Source organism: Gymnodraco acuticeps, unplaced genomic scaffold (assembly GCF_902827175.1).
Source record: "Gymnodraco acuticeps unplaced genomic scaffold, fGymAcu1.1, whole genome shotgun sequence".
Lineage (NCBI taxonomy): Eukaryota > Metazoa > Chordata > Actinopteri > Perciformes > Bathydraconidae > Gymnodraco > Gymnodraco acuticeps.
In genome coordinates, this window is record NW_022989913.1 from 2,570,288 (window position 1) to 2,591,751 (window position 21,464).

The 21,464-nt window shown below is 40.1% G+C and overlaps 2 protein-coding genes across 3 annotated transcripts; both read right to left on the reverse strand.

Moving 5' to 3' along the window:
- Positions 1 to 764: 764 nt before the first annotated feature.
- On the reverse strand, positions 765 to 14,686 carry acvr2ba (activin A receptor type 2Ba). 2 transcript variants are annotated; one of them, XM_034209587.1, is made up of 11 exons: positions 14,225 to 14,686; positions 12,062 to 12,269; positions 9,488 to 9,603; positions 8,357 to 8,508; positions 7,542 to 7,685; positions 6,766 to 6,909; positions 5,836 to 5,984; positions 5,547 to 5,661; positions 4,963 to 5,101; positions 4,601 to 4,721; positions 765 to 3,939 (listed from the first exon to the last, which is right to left on the reverse strand). In XM_034209587.1, the coding sequence occupies exons 1-11, from the start codon at positions 14,274 to 14,276 to the stop codon at positions 3,741 to 3,743; spliced, it is 1,539 nt and encodes a 512-aa protein (XP_034065478.1). In that variant the 5' UTR covers positions 14,277 to 14,686; the 3' UTR covers positions 765 to 3,740. The 2 variants fall into 2 exon arrangements, with proteins under 2 accessions (XP_034065478.1, XP_034065473.1); XM_034209582.1 differs by having other exon boundaries at positions 765 to 3,936; positions 4,597 to 4,721.
- A 3,000-nt stretch (positions 14,687 to 17,686) lies between these two features.
- Positions 17,687 to 19,963, reverse strand: LOC117542217 (gamma-crystallin N-A-like). Its single transcript, XM_034209779.1, has 4 exons — positions 19,850 to 19,963; positions 19,398 to 19,646; positions 18,682 to 18,827; positions 17,687 to 17,934 (listed from the first exon to the last, which is right to left on the reverse strand). Exons 1-4 carry the CDS (start codon positions 19,868 to 19,870, stop codon positions 17,799 to 17,801), a joined length of 552 nt encoding a protein of 183 aa, XP_034065670.1. The 5' UTR covers positions 19,871 to 19,963; the 3' UTR covers positions 17,687 to 17,798.
- Positions 19,964 to 21,464: the final 1,501 nt, after the last annotated feature.

The following is a 21,464-nucleotide window of genomic DNA, read 5'->3' on the forward strand; positions in this document are numbered from 1 at the left end:
GCCAAATTATTACGTTTCTTTCACTTGTTTTACTTTTTGTTTCGATGACAAACGTATGGTTAGAATTTCCCATTACTTATTTGAAATAGATCCTTTCTCTGAAAAAGATCCTTTCTCTGAAATAGATCCTTTCTCAACTCTGTTAGATTAGTTCAAACAAGCCTCCAGTGCTGTAGTACATTTAAATAGTGTTATTAGTTGGCATTGTACTATATAATATGTTACCTTTGACACATTAATTAAATAATTTCTGTATATTTAAACTGGGCACGCCATTGTTCTGTCCATGTTCAGCAGCAAATCAAATGTGACACTTCTGGATCCCAAACATAAGTCTTGTTTACAATGTAAGACCCTTTATCAGACACAAAGAATAATATCAATATTAATTAGGAAATAAAACATTAAGTCATTATGAAAAGTGACCACATTAAATTGTAAATGTAAATATGTTATTTGCTAAATAAGTTGTTTTGATCAATGGGTATTTTCTTATACTGATAAACTAGGCAGCAGCCTACTGACACCATTGCTGCCCTCTAGTGTAGATATCTAACAATAGGACAAGCCCTGGATAAGTAGTGTTTGAGAAAGTTGATATAAATATAATTTTGAATCAACAAAAATTGAAGGTTTTCCCTCAGAAGAGTTGTATTTCAAAAGCAGTAAATCACTCTAATTCAAAAATATATGTGTTGTACTATGTTAAAGGGATGTGTCATGTAGTCAGGAGAAACTGTGAATAAAAAAAGCAAAGAAATTAATTTACATGGTTAATCAGTGTTTGTCTTTATTTCAATATACAAAAAGATGGATGTATTCTCATCTAGTTTATATTTCTAAGCATTTCAACTCACAGATAAAATTACCATTCATACTGTTTTAGTGAAACCAACCAACAGACACACACTGACACACTGCGCACACACAGTTCACATAAACAGAGGTCACACACTTGCAGTCAAACATCCATACACACTATGAGAGATGAACAATATGTTGACTGTAAAAAAAAAAAAAATAGAAAGAATTTTGCTCACAGGATTCACACATGAAAAGGAAAAAACCTTTTACACTTGTCAAGTAAATATATACACGATAATTGATTTTTTTTGTCTTTTCTTAGTTTTTGAAGATGAGACTGACTCCATGTTAGTGTTACTAACGAGGTACTGCATGAGGTAACTGGTTTTCTGTTCAGAAGAGCTGGGTGTAAGACAGCATTTGGAGGTAACGAACGATAACGGCAGATTTTCCTTTGTGATCGTTGTTTTTTTCTGGCACAATACGTGAAAGCACCTGGGTCCCGTTCTGCTAACAAATTCACCCCACAGCATTTCTTCAATCGGGAAGTTTAACATGTGTCCTCATCAGAACACGATCCAGGTGTGATGAGATGAACTTTATTGATCCGCAGAAGAAAAACTGCTAAGTCACAGCTGAGTTTAACTACTTAAACTAATGATATTCAAGTGACTATTGCTGTATAATAAATATTGCTGGACCCTGGGACTAGCACATGCCACTGTTTACATGAATCACAACGGGGCTGCATTATAAATCATTCAATCATGTAGTTATAGACACATTGATGATATCCAAACACTAAAACCATTATTATGTATGGGTTGATGTTCTTCAACACAAACTGCACAGGAGCAAGCGTCACAGACCACTGTTAAAATCACCATCTCTTCACAGCACCAGTCAAAGCACAACAGATGAGCCTGTGTGTCGTCCAACGCGGTTAAACTATCACCAAACAGGTCTGAGCATCACATCAGCGGGTTAATATTGAGGTAATACTGTTCAAACTGGCATTTCCAGCAAGTGGCCAATCACAGAAGCCGCCAGCACCAAACCATTAGGGATTTTTTGTGGTATTTTTGACGATATACATACTAAGCTTTCTAAATGCAAGTGCTACCTACACAGCTTCTGATTCAGAGGAACTGATACCGTTATTCATAGAAATCTGCAAAACAACCACCATTCTTGAAAAACAAAAGTATATATATATATGTTTATATAGAAAATAAAATAAATCACAGGGCTAGTTGTCAGTCAACTTACTATTAAATATGTCGAGGTGGAACTGAGAAATCCCTTTCAATTTCTGTGAAATGAGAACAATAATGCCCTGATTTTGTATTTTTAAAAAACAGATCAGTGTTCGGCAACTGTGTGTTACAGGTCTATTTACAAGAATCTGCCTCTCTTCTTTTAGGTTTGTACAGCATAAACACCGTGACGACTGGTCAGGCTCTATTCAAAAAAATCTCCACAGACAAAGAGGCCCAACCGGCAATAAAATATCTCAACTACTAAAACACAATAAAATACACAACACAACTTGATATACATGTAGAAAAAGCCTGAGGTACTTGTCAGAATATCTGAGGTCAGTCTGGAAGAGTAAGCAGCTGAGGGCTTACCCAGTCAAAAAACACAAAAACAGAATATTAGCCTCACATAATATCATTAGCGTTATATTAACAAAGAATACATGTACATCTACAAATCCTTGAGTATCCTGGAATAGTCACAGCAGCATAACGGACATTCAATGTATGGTATTCATGTTATGGTACAACTATGGCATTGCATTTGAGACAAAGGCAACCATTTGAGCACTCCTTGCATGATGTACAGTGACTGAGGTATCTGGGGACTGGTGTCCGACTGAGTCTATTGAACAAACACCCATGAAAATTAAAAAAACAGACATGTTGCTTACTCAAGTATGGCCCTCAAGGATAAACCCCAACTATCTTTCCATGGTTCTTACTTTAAAAACACGCTCTTTCCATCTCACATCATTTAGTCTTCAACTTCTCACTCACTCGCTCGCTCACTCACTCAGACAGTTAACATCAAGAATGTGTAACATTGCAACTCCAGACAGCATCCGTCAATGCCCCTGGCACTGGCAAAGGAGTAACTCTGAAATGTCTACAATTAAAAAACAAAATAAAATCCAGGAATACGTCCATGATAGCTAGCTGGATAGCATGGCTCTCAACTTAGAGAAAATGTTCCAAAGAAGCCTACTGGATACCTGAGAGGTAGTTCCCCGGGGACAAGGCGCTTGTCCCAAATCTTCAAAAAAGTCCAAACGTCCAATACAACTGCTCCGCTCCCGTTTCAGCTCCTCCCTTGCGAGAAAACAGCTGTGCTCCGATTTCTTTTCATCTTATTCATTCTGAGGCATTCGCAGGTTTAAAATAAGGGAGCACACTCGAGTTAAAAAGAATCGAGAAGCTTCGACCCCTGAGGAAGATGAATATATTTTGTTTAACAGTCTCAAAACGGTTCCTCCGAGGTGTGCAGCACGTCGTCCGAGGTGTGGAGCGAGAGTTTGTTTCGTTTGGCCGCAGAAGATCATGACCAAGACAGGAAAACGACAAAGATAACAACTTATGAGGTAATAAAAATAGACTAACACGAAAGAAATACATGAGGTAATGACGATATTTAGGATTTGACACATGGTTGTTATCAGATGTGCCCATCGCATAACTTATTACTACTTCAAAACTACAGCAGATGGATGTGTTAGTAGTAGATCCGACTTAAAACACCAATTAACTGAAATACCAGTATTGGAGAAAAATAGCAGCTGCATTCAAGTTGCTAGTTGTTGTTTTTTTAAACGTTTTTAAATATTCACGGAGATCCGCTGAGTTTGGATTTGAGAAAGAAAAAGTCAGGAGCTCAGGGGGAAAGGTGGTGTCCCCCGTTCAGGTGCTGGACTCTTTGGGAGGTAGGTCCTCGTTGGTGAGAGCCGTCACGATGGAGACGGGGCTGTCTGAGGTAGTGCTGCTGGTCGTCCTGGAGATCTGGCCGATGCGCTCCTCCACGCAGCCGGCGGACAATCGCGCCTCTGCGTCGTGGTCCCAGCATTCTTCAATGGTCTCACACATCTGGTTCAAAACCCTGCAGCCACAAACCAGAAGACACAGGAGAGTTAGTATCAGTGGTGTAAAGTATCCAAGTACATTTACTCAAGCGCTGTACAGTACTTAAGGACAATTTTGAGATACTTGTACATTACTATTTAGATGTGTTTTTGGACTTCAGAGGTACACATTTGTACTATTAATACCTTACTTTGCAGATTTGGATTTACAATGTGAAATATAAAACCCACTTAGATAAGACTTTAGTTACACCTCGAGTAAATTCACAAGCTACCCTGCGCTATATAAAGTCATTAAAAGAAGCTGTAAGTATATTTTGATGCCAACACTTTTGTACTTAGGTAACATTTTGTGTAAAGGACTTTTACTTGTAACAGAGTATTTCTACACTCTGGTACTTCTACTTTTACTTAAGTACAGGATGAGTACTTCTCCCACCTCTGGTTAGTTTGTATAAAACCCAACTTTAAATTTAAATCTATTCCATAGGACAGAAATGCATCCCTTTTTCTGCGGCCTGAAGGATTAAATGAAACTGAAAAAAGTTTCAGGAACATCAACTAATTGGGAGAACTGTGACCTGAGATGATCGAGCTGTATTTACTGGAATAAAGGATGCATGACATCCTGGAATTTCTCTGGAAACAGCGGGAGCTATTCTTCTACTGTTACTCACAGGATGTTTGAGCCAGCAGTCCTTGATGGCTGGACGCATCTTCTTATGCACGACCACATCCTGCAGATCCTCCAGGGTGGGATGCTGGCCGATTTCTTCCTCAAACGGCAGCATGTACTCGCCAACTGCACAGGGGGGCATTGAGGGCGCAGGGTGGAAAGCGTTACACGGTGATCAGGGTAAGAAAACAGTGCCATCAAACATCTGAAACCCTATTTAAAGAGTAACAACAAACATTACACCTTTAGCCTATCAGATGACTTCCCCAGGAAAAAGGAAAACTAATCCTTTGTTTATTAGGTCAGCCTGCAGCACAGTGACCTTTCACCTGTGACTGAAGCGGCATTCCTGCCCTGTTTGACTCACCGTCTGTCACGGTGCAGCGGGACACCAGCTCCCACAGCACCAGGCCCATAGCGTACATGTCTATCCTCAGGAAGGAGTCTCGCTGGAAGTTGATGGCTCCCTCCAGCACCTCTGGAGCCATGTAACGCCTCGTACCCACCTGCAAGGACAACGGATTCTAATGAATATGAGTATGTGCAAATATGATGTTTATCGAGAGTTATGCTGTCTGGTAACATTCCTGGAAGTTAAAAAGTAACAGGAAATAATGTTTTATTATACAACAGCATCCTGCTTCACTGCAGGGTTAACAGACAACAAAGTAACCTCAAAACTAATGAAGTTATTTAGCCGGGATCAATGCTTTGTAAGTATCATAAGTGCTTTACTCTTAATGGGGACATCACAATGCTCATCTTCAGGTTAATAGTTGTGTTCAAGATGTATACCATGCACGTGTTAACTTTCTTGGAACCAAATCTGAAGAGCTTGTTGAATCCCTGTTTTCTGAACTAGGCAGCCTGCGGAAACAGCTTGAGGCGTCTTATTTATGTTTGAGAGTTACATTAGTGGAAATAAAAAGCAGTAATAAAGAGATCCCTTACCTGGCCATGAGTATCTCCTGGAGGTTTTCCTGGTTCAAATCGTACAGCGAGTCCAAAGTCTCCAATGATTGCACTCAGATCATCTCGAACCATCACATTCTTACTCTTGAAGTCCCTGGGAAATTCATTTCAGGACAAAGTCATTAAAGTGCTGTAATTAGATACATGTTTACTCACACATACTAACACAACCAGGAGAAGGCAGTACTTATCAACTACAATCAGTTGTGCTCTGGTTTTCAGTGTTTTGAGGTGCGGGAAAGGCAGTAAAGGTGCATTTCGTCTCTACCTGTGGGCGATGGTGGGTTTGGGCCCCTCTCCCTTGTAGCTGGGAATGTCCTCATGGAGGTAAGCCAAGCCGCGGGACATGGTCTCTGCTATGTGACACAGGTCTCCCCAGCTTACAGTGTTCCCCTTTAGGTGGTCCGTCAATGAGCCCTGTACACAAACTGGGATTAAAAACTGAACAAGAATCTCATTTGAACCAATTTCCCAGATACCGTTAGTGTCCATTTATTTAGCCAACTAAAACCCTGGAATAGATGCTTTTTAGTCCCATGTTTTTACTTCATTTGCCAGCTGAAAAGCATAGTCTGGAACAATTACAAGAGGCGTCTAAATTAAAACAATAGAGCTTAAAATACCATGCTGATAAAAAAAGAAACATTAAAGCAAACAAATGACACATGAACAGATGGCATTGAGACAATTACCGGAGCTAAAGACGTTTGTCATGGACGTAAGGTGATACAAGGACATTGGAAGTCATCACACAAACGTAATGCTGCATTTGTGGGCATGGTAATTATCGTTTAATCCTGTTTTGATGTATTAATACCTTTGTTGACAAGCGTGATGAAGAGGATATTCTGGTAGCCTCGAGGTGTTTAATCAAACAGTAATATTTCAGGCACACACACACACACGTTTGAACACTTGAAGTAACACTCGACAGATAATTGCCTGTAATATTTTTTTAATTAAATGCTTTGAAAAACGCCATAAGCAACACAATGCATCGCTTTAAGGTATGCTGTGTACAGAAGAAGTGCCAGAAGTAATGAAATCCACTTTAATAAAAAGCTGCGGAGCGCTTGTTGTGAATAAAAGGCTTCTACCAATATTAGAAAAAGTTCTAGTAAACAAAGAAGCCCTATACTGTACCTCAGCACCAATGCTCTATATGTGGGGATATATATATAGGAGGCAGTGCACTCACCCTCTCATGAAACTCGGTGATGAGCCACAGCTCCGTCTCCAGGTTGCTGCCGTGCTTCTCTGCAGCGATGTAACGTAGGAGGTTTTCATGTCGCATCCCCGGAGTCAGGAAGATGTCCCGCTCGTTTATCCATGACTGCTTGTCCTATTCGAACACACAGATAACAAAGTGTTTAGGATATCACAATTCATACGAGCACTTTTAAAAAGAATGGGCTTTTTTCCTTATATGTTGCCCAAAGCCCCAGTGTGTGCCTCTTGAGTATACAAATTAGATTCAAGTTACATTGCTAAGCATCCAACATTCCAAAACCTATATACCCATTTATGTTGTGATTTAACAATACTTTGTTGCTGTTATAAATGCATGTGAATCCCCATCAAACCACATGGACGAAAACATATTCCATCCATTCTCACCACTGAGGATTTTCCCCTGTTTGCACCCAAACAAAGATGGTAACCAGAAATGACATTTTCTTTTTAAATGTGTACAACGTGAACCAATATAACAAATATCCATTGCATGCTATTGTTAGGCAGTACCAACTTCAGAAATGGGTCGAAAATGTATTATTGTGCAACCATGAGGATATCTAATCCTCCAGATGGTTAGGAGTCTCTGAGGATTTCAAAGATCACAGGTTGTAAACCATTTTTCAAATAATTGGATGCTTGGCTTTGGCTCAAAAGGAATGTTAATAGATGTGGGCAAACGACTGGAGCTACAATGCAGCAATCAAAGAGAAATACAAGCGCCATGAATGATTGACATACCTGAACAGGGAAGACCTTTACAGCAACATATTCGCTCATCAACTGGGCCTTCCAGACACACCCAAAGCGGCCCCTGGCTTTGATTTCCAGCAGCTGCAGCGGTTTCAGACCCACCGAGGGGGAGGGAGGAGTCAGTCCAGGATCCTGAATAACAGATGCGACCGGTTAATCAATCAATCTACAAAGGTTTATTTATATTTGATATTTCACACTACTTTTATCAAAAGAAACGTACATAGTATTTAATACTGTAGACCTGCCCATGAGAGCGTTGAGAGAGTTGAATATCTTGCCCAAGGACACTTCAACATGTTGACTACACGCTTGCTTAACCCCTGTGCCACATTATTACAAATTACATATTTTTCTCAGGCGGCATAACAGTTTGTACAACACACTATATCCTTTCCTTAGACCATTCCAGCGAACAAGGGAAAAACTGGCAAAGAAATCCTACAATTAACGGGGAAAGAAAGTAAGAAGAAATCTTGGAGTGCAACCAGAGGGTTCCCTGTCCAAGGACGGACAGCTGTGCAGTAGATATCAAGTGTACAGATTAAAAAAGATAATGCATTTACAACCAAGCAATACAAATGATAATGTGAACTTATGAGTCTTCATCCTTTGCTAAATTGATCTAAAAATGTTGACACGTCTCCTCCCTTCAGTACAAAATCCTTCAGGAATATAACAGAACAGAGTGACTACGATCAGTCACCAGCAGCACAGAAACAAGCATGCAGGGATGAGTGATCCCTCAGAGCCGTAGAGCAGCACTTTAAACGAGAGTCGGGGTGGGGTATGGCCTCTCTCACCTCGCTCAGGTCTACATGGCCGTAGGGAGGTTTGCGGTGGCGGTACATCCACAAGGCCAGCACCAGGGCCAGGGACAGCACGCAGAGAGGCAGCAGGGAGTACACCAGCACGTTGAGGAGCGAGGGCACTCGGGGCGGAGGCCGGATTTTCACTGTCAAGGAGGAACAGAACAATTACAGTATGTCAGCTTTATTACATGTAGGTCATAAGCTGCATCACAAGCTGTCCTCGGTGACTGCTATAAACAAATACATTTTATCTAGATGATATGGCCTTGATCCTCACTGACTGAGCCGCTCCAGTGTGAACAATGGGGGAAATAAGCTTGTAAAGGTGTTTCAAATCTTATTTTTTCAAACATTTAGTCAGCGGAAATTGAGTATATGAATCATACCATGCATCTAAAGATGTTGTTATGTATCCTGGGCAAAATTGAGTTTTGTGACAGTTTCATCAGTTTAGAATAAAATAAAAGATAAATTGCAACAAAAAAAATCCTAATATATATAGATAAGAATTTAAGCAAGATGTGAAGTAAAAAGATAAATAAAAAGTTTAAAAAAAAGACCAAAAAAAAGAATAAATCTGAAAACAACCATAAGATAATAACAACTATTAAAAATATATAAAAAAAGAAAATGTCTGGAAATAAATGTGCCTCCTAATTGACCTTGTCCTCTATAATGGTTGGATGTGATGTGGCTACTTGTCTACCGGCTTTGTAACTTGCAATGTTTAAATTACAATATTTACCACATGTCCACTCACGCGTATGTATGTATATATTTTTTTCTTTCTTTCTTGGATTATGTTTTTGATTTTTCTTTGTGGGATATATACTTGTGCAATGTCTTATGCTGAAAAAACGAAATACCAATACAAATATTTGTCGAAAAAAAAAGAAAGAAAACTAAAAAGGTTGATTACCAAATGTCTTACAACTAGGCACGATTTAGCAAAATGTACAAAGAAAGAAAATAGCAATTCTGTGTGAAATGCCCGTGTGTGGTATACACAATGTCTTTTTTTACTACTAGATGTAAGGCTAGGCTTCACTCCCACTAATCGGAGGGGAAAAGCAAAGACCTATTTTTTGCCTGTACTATATGTGGGATGCATTTGCAGCTCACCTCGGTTGCCAATTCCAATCAAGTCAGGAAGGTGGGTGAACCGCTCATTGCAGTAGTTGCCCTCGCAGCAGCAGAAGAAGACCTGAGGGTTCTCCTCCATGGAGACGCACTCTTGCCTGAAAGAAGAAGACGACACACCTGAATTATTTCGTTGTCAACATATCTCGAAAGTAGATGCATGTCAAAATGTTTCATAATAACAGTAGAACTAACGTAGTGTTTGTAGAGCAGATTGCTTCTGCTGTAAATCCACCCTTAATGCAAAGAACATCATTGTTGTTGTCGAGGTTCATTTTCATAACTCTGGCTTTAACCCAGTCCTGTCGTTGGTTTTGGCAAATGGTAAAGCTGCTAATGTATAAGCCAACAAAGACTCAATTATAGGGTGCATAAATGAGCCAAATCTATTTAAATATGAACATATCGTCTTGTTTACCTGGTAAATTATCAACATACACAATTATTGAACTGTCTGTCGTGATTCAAATGAATCACAGGGTTTCTAAAACGTTAGGCAAGTGACTATATTACTGCTCTTAAAAGCTTCTAACGTTGTCTCAAATTGCTCACATTTCCCAACCACTGTTTTTTTGTTGTCACTATTTGATTGAGCCTTTCGTTACTGATCCGTTTTATCCATGTAGAGTAAAAGCAAACAGCCCTTCTGGCTTAAGCAATTTCAGCTGATGAACACTGGCATGCCACTGTCACTCATCAGCACTACAACTACCTTTAACAATCACAATTAGATGAGGCTCTAACACCTTGCTAAAGAACTACCTGTTCTATTGGCGACGAATGACTAACTCTTTATAAGAGCACAGATGTGTCATCTGGGGGATATTATTACAGTCCTGTTTTCTCCAGCTGGCCTTCATGAGCTACAAGAAAACACCAGCTTGTTCACAATGTTGTGGTTTGAATATTTAAAGTTTGATCACGCTCTGCTGATAAAGGCTAGTTTGAAATTCTCCTCCTGACTTAGAAAGTCCTGCGAGGCCGGGTGCCACCGCCGGGCTGTGGACACTAAGCTGTGCCCTGCACCGGCGATACAGATACTATCTGTTACTCCCACTAAGAAGGAGTGTGAGCTCTGCTGGCTGCAGAGCATTTGGCAAACATGAATTCTTCCTGTTGAAATCACTTCGGCCATCTAATGGAGTCTGCTTCTTTATCATGATTGGAAATTACATTTTCATATCACTTCAGTTTACCTCAACATGTTTGGGTAGTTTCAGACATTTAATACAAGTGCTGTGTTTGTGTAGATACTTCCATGCGTGGATGTAGTGGGCCAAACTCCTTCTAGTTTTTGGCTGGTTTGATACAAGTTGTCCGTTATTCAATCTTCAGAAATAAATGGATAGCTTTTGGATAATTCATCAACTATAAGTAACTTGACAGTTAAACTATTTAATATTTGCTAAGATATCAAATTATTCAATGTGTACATTTTCTTTTTTTTGCGATTAATTGAATATGTAATAGCTATGGGGTTTGTACCCTGAAACAGACAAAGGAGTAGTTGAATAGGTTATCTTGGGCTCTGGGAAATAGCCATTTTAGTTAATAAAATGCTCAAGATGAAACAAGAGGCTTTAGACGTCTCAGCACTATACTCCTTTAATATAAGCTCATTTGCAGTGTGCATGTCTAAAGTATTCATAGAGGTGGCTATGTGTGTTTGTCAATTTACATAATGTGTGCTGAGACTTGTACTAAGTCACACGTTTATCGAGTGCAATTTCAGCGAAAGCAGTCAGTCTCATATATATATACAACAGCAATACATCCTGCCCTCATGAAGGTAATGATGTGCCATCTTGGTCGAATCTGTTTTTATAGAGGAGATGATTTAACTGTATAATCTTTTTGAAGAATGTAGTTTGTGGAGCTGTTGAAACATATTGATTTATACTAAAAAGGTGTTTTATTATTTTCTCATCCCCACTTATAACAACAAGAGTCGGCTAAATAACAGATGCACCCAGTCTGTATAATAAACTGGCAACTGCCTGAATGTAATGTGTGTTGAGATTTATATTTGTGACAAAGCAATGCAAATATGTAAAAACAAATCTATATGCAAATAGGTCACAGATAATATATCCAGCATATCTTCATTTTATGATTTGTTTTATGTCAAGTTGGGATGTTGTAAGGCTTCAACGGATGATTCTCGATTATTTAAATCTGCTGATCCATCGTATGATCTGTACAAAATGTCACTTAAAAAGGGAATAATGGCGTACATCATTTTAATGTGTAAATTGCTTGTTTTGTCCAAATAAAAAGGACATAACCCACAGACAATACATTTAAAGTGATAACAAAATCCTAGCATTTGAGAAGCCAGAAGCACCTGTTTTTTCATTTGATGGGATGATATTGTTTTAGCATTAGATGTTTTATTTCTGCTGCTCAAAAGGCCCTGTGTCAAAGAACCATAGCTGTCTTGAACTACATGCATCTACAGAAGATGATGTTTGTGTTGTACTCCCTGCCAGTCACTCTGGGTACAAGATACCTAAAACATAAATTCAAGGTGGCGATGACCTCGCTCAGTGACCCCACCTGTCATAACAGTTGAAGTCGTCCAGCCAGCAGCCTTTCTTCACCAGCTTGATGGTCCCTGAGGAGTTGAGCCAGGAGGAGTAACAGTGCAGTCGCTTGTCCTTCTCCCCCTCGCAGCGCTCGAAGCCGCTCTGGTTGGTCCTCTCCGTACGCCAGTTATCATTGTAGTACACACACTCCCGGGTCTCTGCTTCGCCCAGACTGTACCCTGAGAAGGACAGAAGGCCTCAGTCAGCTTACGTCTTAATGAATTGGAAATCAACAGCGGAAGCACAGACATATGGTGCAGGATCTGCTCGGTGCCACGAAGAAACATCACTGAGCAGAGCCTCTATCATCACTGTGGCACACGGCCAAGTTCGGGAGCTCTGTGTAGTGAAAAGGGACTTCCTCTGGGCATAGAAATTGTTGCTGATTTGTAGTTCAGCCTAATCCCATTCACTAAAATATCTATTCAGAGAGTAACAACTAAAAAGAAGGGAACAATTTAATTAGCAACAGAAAAACAATGGTATGCCCTGCTGTGATATAGTATAGAAGACCACCAGTGCGCTACTTCTATAGATAAGGACTTGCTGTTGTGTGACACATCTGGAAACACAGATAAGAGCTTTTTCTTTAAGGGCTTTTACTGTCATTTAGCAGGAATAGTTTCCTTATAACCAAGTTGAGACTTGACAAAAGCTGTCAGTCTCCAACAATTCCTGATTGAGGTTCTTTTAATTATTTTCTCTTTGGGATTTAGTGTTGGACACACTGAAGGAACATATGTAAGAGGTGTTTTTGATTAATTCAGGAGCAGATAACATGTCATTCACAATGGCTATCGGACATTCATGCCTAATCTTTGTTCGCAGAAAAAATAGTGGCTGTCTCTTTAAATCCCTGCCTATAGGAGGCCGCCCATCCCCCAGCGTTACCCCCATCAACCCATTACACACATAGGCACGCATCCAACACACACACATACATTTAGTTGTCCGGCAGCGTACAATGGATTTCATTATAGCATACGGGGGTGCATGCAATGACCAAACATCATTCTCATTATAAAGTATTGAATAAATGAAGGTGGTAAAGATTAACACACACACACACACACACACAGTCGAGATGTTCAATGCTCCATTGAGCCGAGATGGCATTTCTGATATCTGTGGTCACGTGATCCGGGAGGACTTTTACTACAAGATCATTCCCCAACCCCCCTTCCTCTGTCACTTACTGAGGCTTACACCACAACAACATTAATTCTGGAGAAGCAATTTACAGCCTACTCCGAGTCCTAATCTATAAACCATAAAGGCATTAGCCACAGCGCTATTTGACAGCTGCCTGAATAAAAAATGTATTACAGTTCGGGGAAAAAGTGGAGAGGCAAAGTGGAAATTATTGTTCCCAAAAGCACTACAGGGAATGCCTAGCTAGGGGACAAAGATGAACGTGTTGGGCACACATGAGTTGCAAACAATGGCAACAAAAAATCACCAAACAAAAGAAAAAACTACCCCTTATGCTCTATTTCACGGGGTTACAAATCACAGGCTTTAGAGACGAAACTGTGTAACAGTAACCTTAATTTAAGGTAAAGACCTGACTTCACACAACAGCTGTTCTCTCGTCAAATCAAACGCACATTGATTTATGAAAATCCTTTTCGGGGAAACGGTGTTATCAAAGGCTCTTGTTGAGGCTGTGACCACAAACAGGAGAGGAGACCTGATGTAGCCTATAAGGTTTCAGGATGTTGATGCAGCTGCTGCCTTCTATTCCTGCCACTGTTAGGAAAGCCGAGGGGGACGCAACAGTTTTACATTTGGATATATTTGGGGGAATGTATTCATCAGCCTAAAAAGCTGTATTTAATGCTGTTTCGTGTATTTTCTTCGCGTAAAAAGTCTCGGCTTTCCCTCGAATAATTCCCGTGTGTGAATTAGAGGTGGTTGTGGGGGCAAACAGAGAAAAGGCGATTATGGTAAGAGAATCAAATCCCCACCGCTGACCGATAGTATATACAGCCAACAAAAGTTTAAGCCACAAACACACGAAAACTCGCTCGCGGGTCGAAATTTCCACCGCAAAAAATTACACACTTAAATGTCTCTGCTCCGGACTCGGGGAACAAAACTGTTGCAAATTCAGAACCAACAAAAAGCAGCTTACCTGCGCATAAAGTTCCCAGAAGAAGTGAACAAGTCAGCCATGAAAAAGACATGTTCCGTTTTTATTTCAGGACCGATATTTCCCCCGCTTTCCGTCGCGAACATTAAAACTCAGGTTGTCCGAAACATCAGTCCAGGATCAAAACGACCACAGGCCTCCGGTCCCTCCAGCAGCCTAACCACCACCACAACGCGTGTCAATAGCCGCGACGCTGCAACAATGTTGCAAGAGAAGATAGGAGCGATTAACTGACTGTTAGTCCAGTAATACGGGCAGCATTTCGCGTCGGAAGTGGATCCAAAAACCGAATGGAAAGCGTTTAAAGCATCCGAGACGAAAGCTCAGCGCTCTTTTTGAGGTTATTCACTTGAATAGTTGCACCGCTGCATCGGGAGGTCGGTCGGGGTTTACATGCATGTTACTGATCTGTGTCCAAAATGGCTCCTAAATGGGGAATGGGCTGCAAACAGGGAAACCCGGATGTGTAAACACAAAGAGGGGAATTCAGGCAGCCAGCGTGTGACCTTAACACGACACCGTAGATACACGCCTGGAATGACTTTATTTTAGCTTCGTGTCGATAGATACTACGTTCATTTAATATTTAAAAAACTATCGGAGGGGAATAATACGTAGGGGAAATATTTGTGCTTTTCATGTTGGTATTTGCCCCGGTCCCAGCTGGTATACACTTGCACTTTCTGTGGTCAGAGTGGGTATGTTACTACTTTTCGCTTCCTATCATTTAGCCCGGGGATTAAATTACATTTTCAGGAAATGTCTCATTATTCTACTCGTTATAAATAGGATAGTGCGATATTTTTAGCCTCTTAAAAAAATCTACGGTATTATGTTTTAATTGTATTTGCAGTATACCAATACACAGTACTTACTAATTCAAAGTGTCCTAGCTAATTCAATATTTACATAACACAACCCATTATCTGTTTATCTGTATCAGTGTAATACATGTGTTTTTCAGCCCCACAAAGAGTATAATCAATTCTGAGGATCTTTTCTATCTGAATGATCTTTTATGCATTAGTGGCACTGCTAAAAATAGCTGACCTAATTTGGAGTAACAGGATACATTAAATGCTATTTTAAATAAATTCGTTCTAATTGCTTATTTCTCTGCCAGCCTATGGGTCTTAAATATAAAATATTTATTACATAGCATAACCAAAATAGAGCCAAACCGTGGCTCATAATGAATCACTTTGCATTTTTAATATTATCACAAAACAGGAAATCTCTTCCATAGTATTATTTTATAAGTTTGCCTTGTTCTCTTGATAATTGCTAAATAACACTGACTTAGTGACAAAGTTCGGTCAGACTGCAGACTCATAAGTCTACCATGCAGCCAACAGACAGCCACTTATAAGTATTTCCTTTAAAAAGGTTAAGCTTTAAGTCATTTCCTCTCCACTAATTTGGTATGCTTTTCTTTTGTAATCCCCCCACTTAAGAGGAATGCACAGCTCCATTAGAGCAAATAATCAAGTTTTTTTATTGAAATGAAATGGACATCTATGGATGTAAAATACCATTGCACATAGTTTGTCCTTGCATAGTATCTAAGACACGCTCTTTCAAAACGGTAATCCTTTGTGCAAAAAAATAAACGCCATCATTATAGAAAATCAGCAATGACATTGTTAAAATGCCATTAAGGCTTGCTCACAGTTTCCTTCTCTCCTTTCTCATCTTTGACATCCAGACTAATGGCATATTGGTGACACCCAGACAATTCATGGAGTAAATGGCTCAGGAATAAGGTTAGACATAGGTAATCGCCCTTAAACTAGTGCCACTGAGTGTAACTCAAGACAAAGCATTTCCTCATTAAGCCATCCCATATTGACCCTGTAACTCGATAGAGGCCATGAGCAAAATGTTGTAAAGATAGGTGTTCTGTTGTCATGACATTTGGAAGAGAAAGCACATGAGTGCTCATTAAAGGTCTTATGGTCACAGACATTCCCAAACGAATAAGAGCACAGGGGAAATGATGCATTGGTGCATACATGAACTATGAGCTAATAATGTTGTAAAAGCCTGTTTAAGATATCTTATGGCAGTCTGCTACTGCTTATACTGCATATTATGAACACATGTCCATTCAGATAAACCCTGAATGGACAACATTAAAGAGGCCCTATTAGGGTTTTCTGTTTCCTGTAGTGTGAGGTTTTTGTGCATTTAAATGGTCTGCAAAGGCTAAAATCCCTCTGTTCCCTCCAGAGGGAGTAACTACCTTGCATGAAATGCTTGATTGTACTCAAGCGTTTACTGCCCGAACATAGTGATGTCCCTTTGAAACACTCAGCTTCTATTGGCTAGCTCTCCAACACATTGTACATGATAGATTAAGGGGCAGGACATCTCTAAGCGGCTGACCAATCACAACTGAGCCGGCCAGCTAACCAATCAGAGAAGACTGGGCTCTGGTTTCAGACAGAGGGTGAAAAGAGGTGCTGCAGCATAGGCAGTATGAGAACAATAATTGAACATTAAAGTATGTAAGCATGTCACAGTAGAGGCACAAAATACAATGATGAACCTGAACATTTGTATAATAATGCTCGATTAATTAATACATAATTCAGAACTATTGTTTATTTTATTTGGTAATCTTAGTTCATCCACAGAAGAATTGCAAAATCTGGGTATTTTTCAGATGTTTGTGACAATGAGGTTGCAAGTCCCTATTGTGACCACTGAAAAAACCCTGAGGTGAGCGTCAGGACTTCACAGTAAAATAGATAAATGACACTAGGTGGTAGCAGAGCTCCCCGGGGCAGGGGCAGATACAGCTTCAACCTGTCCAATATCCCTTTTACACTCTTGATTTATACACTGTATATGTTCGGAGACCACACCATTTTTATTGTTTACTGCTGTCTGCCACACCTGAGGGAAAGAGTTTGTGGCATAGTGGACTAGTACGTTGGTGTTCGGATCAGGTGTTCGGCGCAGGGGGTCACAGGTTCAAACCCCACTGCAGTCAGCATGTCGTTGTGTCCCTGGGCAAGACACTTCACCCCAAATTGCTCGTGTGGGGATTGCCCACAGTATTGAGTATGTAAGTCGCTTTGGATAAAAGCGTCTAACATGTAACGTTTTAGCATTAAAAAAACATTTTATTTCCCTTCTGAATGTTTAAAATGCCACTATAGCTTTCTATTAATCTGTGTTCAGTGGTATTCAGAGTATCTCATTTAACTTGGTAATGGCTCCATTAGTTGTGTAGTTATGGTGTATAAGAGGCAGCAATTACCTGAGTCATAGCCTGCAGCCATTTCTACACTGTAGTGTGGTAGTTAAGTGAAGAGTTTCAAACAGGGAAAAATGGAAATAAGATTGACGATAGTGTCAGATCACTATTACAACCTTTGAATAATTCAGTACAAAAATAAAAAAGGAACAAGCAATGTCAAACATTTTCTTCATCTTTTATTATTTTACTGCCCCACAGAGTCAGCATGGGATTACTTGACAGTGGGGTGTGTTTTTCCTCAGTTGATGATCTGACGCTCGCAGACACATTGCCTGTGACTGTGAGGGGCTTTTAGAAGTAGTTTGCCACCCTGCGAACAGACTGGATGCTGGGGTTCTCCGCCTGCCACTCCATGTGGGTGCTGTAGTTTCTTCTCTCCACGATGTACATGCGTCCGCGGTAGTTAGGCTCCTCATACATCACCCAGCTGTTTGGGAAAATGAATAAAAACATTAACATATATTTAAATATAATACATGTATGACAGTGATATCTGACTTGTCGTATATACTGTCTAAAATCAATGTTTAGAGTTTAAAGGGCCAAAATATTAAAACATATTGTCTGTCATACATCTTGTATTTATAGCTATGTAGATGATTTATCGTTTCCCCTAAGATCTGAGACAGCCAACTCTAAGATAAAACCATATTTTCTTTTATATATTTTATTGTGGGGCAATTTATGTCTTTAATAGAGTGTTGGTCGATAGATAGGAGACAAGAAGTGAGGGTAGATGCAACTGGTACATGGTTAGTGTCTAGTAGCCCTCCTCCAAAACAATGTTGGTCAATAGAATTTAGTTTTGTAAGCATAAATAAGTCATGACTTATAAATTCCAAAAACGTATTTCCCCAGCCTCTCTCATTTACTCTGAATTATCCTCAGACATTGACAGAGTATCAAGGACACTTTTTCTAGAAAGTGATGCTGCTGTATAATGTCTAATGCAACATGAAAAGCTATATGCAATACACCCAAAAGCAAACAAAGTGGTCAGTGTGAATCTACTGATAAAAAGGTGTTTGTGCATGTCAAAACTAATAAATACATCTTTCAAATGTTTATTTGGGGGCGAACTGACCCTTTAAAAATGCACATGTTGGTGCTTGTAAGTTTTCTGAGCAGGTTAAAACACTCTGACCAACTGTTTCCCTGCTTCAAAGATACTTACGCTCCATCTCCATAAACCTTGACGGAGTTGACGCAGCTCTTGGTCAGACCACGAGCCTGCAGGAAGGGGCAGTCTTCACACAGCTCCACACACTGGCCTGAGAAGTTGTCTCCCTCGAACAGCTCCATCCTGTAGTGCTCTCCATGCTGTGGAGGATAATAGCATGCCCTCTCACTGATTCTTAGCAAAAATAGTCAACTTCAACTCATTGCATAGAACCAAGGTCTTTATAAGACAAGCACTGTGTTGTATAAGCCAACACATTCTATAGAAATCTACAGGTTAAATATTCACGGAGGGCAATATGTAAAACCCACGCTCTTCAATACGTCTCAAGTGCACTTTAATTATGTGATTTTCTTTCAGCTGATGGCGTTCATGTATTAGATGTGAAGACCTGCAAGCTATCTATATGCTTCTGTAGGCTACGCCAACACACTTATTTCTGAGTTATTATAAACCTATAGGAAATCATTCTGCAGTAATTGGAAAAACAGAAGTGCACACATGTGCCAGCCTAAAAAAACAACACATATTTGTCTGTCCCTGGGGTCTTTCTGTCTCTGTCTTTCCCTTACACACACACACACACACACACACACACACACACACACACACACACACACACACACACACGCACACACACACACACACACACACACACACACACACACACACACACACACACACACACACACACACACACACACACTTACCATCCTGATTGGCTTGCAGGAGCCCATGTGATCGTTTTGGGAATTCCAGCGCTGGAATTCGGGGTACTCTCCGTGCTCCAGAATGTACTGCTGGCCCTTGAAGTCTGGGTGGTCATAGCAGACGAAGGCCCCGCTCTCCACACGGACAGAGTTGACCCTGTTCATGAAGCCACGGTCCTGGAAGTTGTCACAGTCGCTGCAGATCTCCAGCTTCCTCCCGGTGAAGCATTTCCCCTCATAGAACACGATCTGTTTGTTAAAGCAGTGGAGATTCAAATATTAAACGGATACTGGAATGGAAAAAGTCGTAAAGATCTATTGTCAAAGTGCCACTCAACATTTAAAATGTGAAGTTGGACCAATCAGCTATCTCAACTGCCTTTGAAGTTGACATTTGTTTGTGTGCCGTAACATGATTTAGTTTCACTGCCATCCTCTGTTGTGGTACTCACCTTTCCTGAGTACTGAGACATTTTCCACTGTTAGCTGTTCCAAACTAGTCACAAAGTCTGGACAAATTTGGCCTCCCAGATATATATGGACAACAGGGAGTGTGGCGGTACCGCGAGGCAGAGGCAACAAAAGCACAACAATGGGGGGTTTAGACATTTTGCCACATGGACAGTTTCCCATACATGCGCCACTGCTGATATTGTAGTTTGGCTCTTTGGGTTGGACCAAACAATAGAAGGGGAGAGATTCTGCTATGATTGGGCTTTGGGAGTGATGTTGCAGAATATTATTTGGGTGGTGGTAGGAAAACAAACAAAGACATGAAATCAGAGGTGGAAGGACAAAGTGCACATAAGAAAATCCACCTTCTGATAACTTGTGTGAGTAACTGGGAAAATGTAAAAAGGTGTGGTCCTAGTTAATGTCTGAGTTTTGATGGCAGCAGATCTGATACTCCGAAACTGATTTTCCTCCAGCTTTTTTTCCAGCTCACTCTGTTGTATTTCTCTGCTGATCCAGGCACAATCCCTGGATACATTAGACCTTGACCCATGACAATTTCCCACCGTTAAAGCATCAAAGAGCAGCAGTTTTTAAGGTAAAACAGGTGGAGCAGGATACAAAACAGATAAAACCCTGTCTTTCATGTACTGCACGATTTCAGCCCCCTCTCTCTTTCTAAAGTGGCATAGAGAGGAGATAAAACACACACATTCAAATGATTCAGTGCACTCGAATGGGTCTTTTGAGATTAGAAAGTCCAACAAGGTTTGGTTTTCACATTAAAGCTGTCAATCAAGGCCATAAAATGGGTAAAACACTCGTGTGTTGGTTGTGAGTATTTCACTCAAAAATTAAAATATGTTAGTTTGTTTGTTCATGAGTAGGCCTCTTTTATTTAAAAGAAATTCATCAAAAAGAGATATGATATAATAGATTTTTAACATATTTTTGAAAATAATTTGCTGCTTTTTTCACCCAGACACTGGTGGATTGGAGGTACGTAGGAACATTGAGTTCACATTTCTTTAGCACCAAATCAAAAAAAATTCTTTTATGAAGCATCTCTCCAATAGTTAGAGACATTTATTTCAAGTGTTGAACAGTTGAGCAGGAGTGCCAGTCTTTCATTTTCTTCCATTAGTGCTATTCAAGTCCATTCAGGCTTTGCATAGAGGCAATTCACGATTCTGAAGCCGAGGTTAGTGAGAGCACCGAGCTGCAGGCATTACACCTCATATAGGCAGTGCTTGAATTGGAATGAAAAAGGTGCCAGTACTCTAAAATCAGCAACTTTTTCAAATCAATTTTATATATACAGCCCACAAACAAGAATTTGGCTACTATAATGCTGGTGGGTTTGTCTCTTTACTACTGTATATTTTAGAAAGGTTCACTGTACTTAACATTTTTTATGATAGGCAGCGGATATGGCTAAAGCTCAGTAAGGTCAATATTAACTGAAAATATAGCAATCAAAGTCTAGATCTTCTGCTGAAGACACATGAAGCAGAGACCTTTCAGGTGAGAGCCCCTCTGGTGGTGTTCAACATTAATGACAAGGAAACAAAGCTCTGATCAGAAGCATTTTTTATAAAAAGCTTTAACAAAATT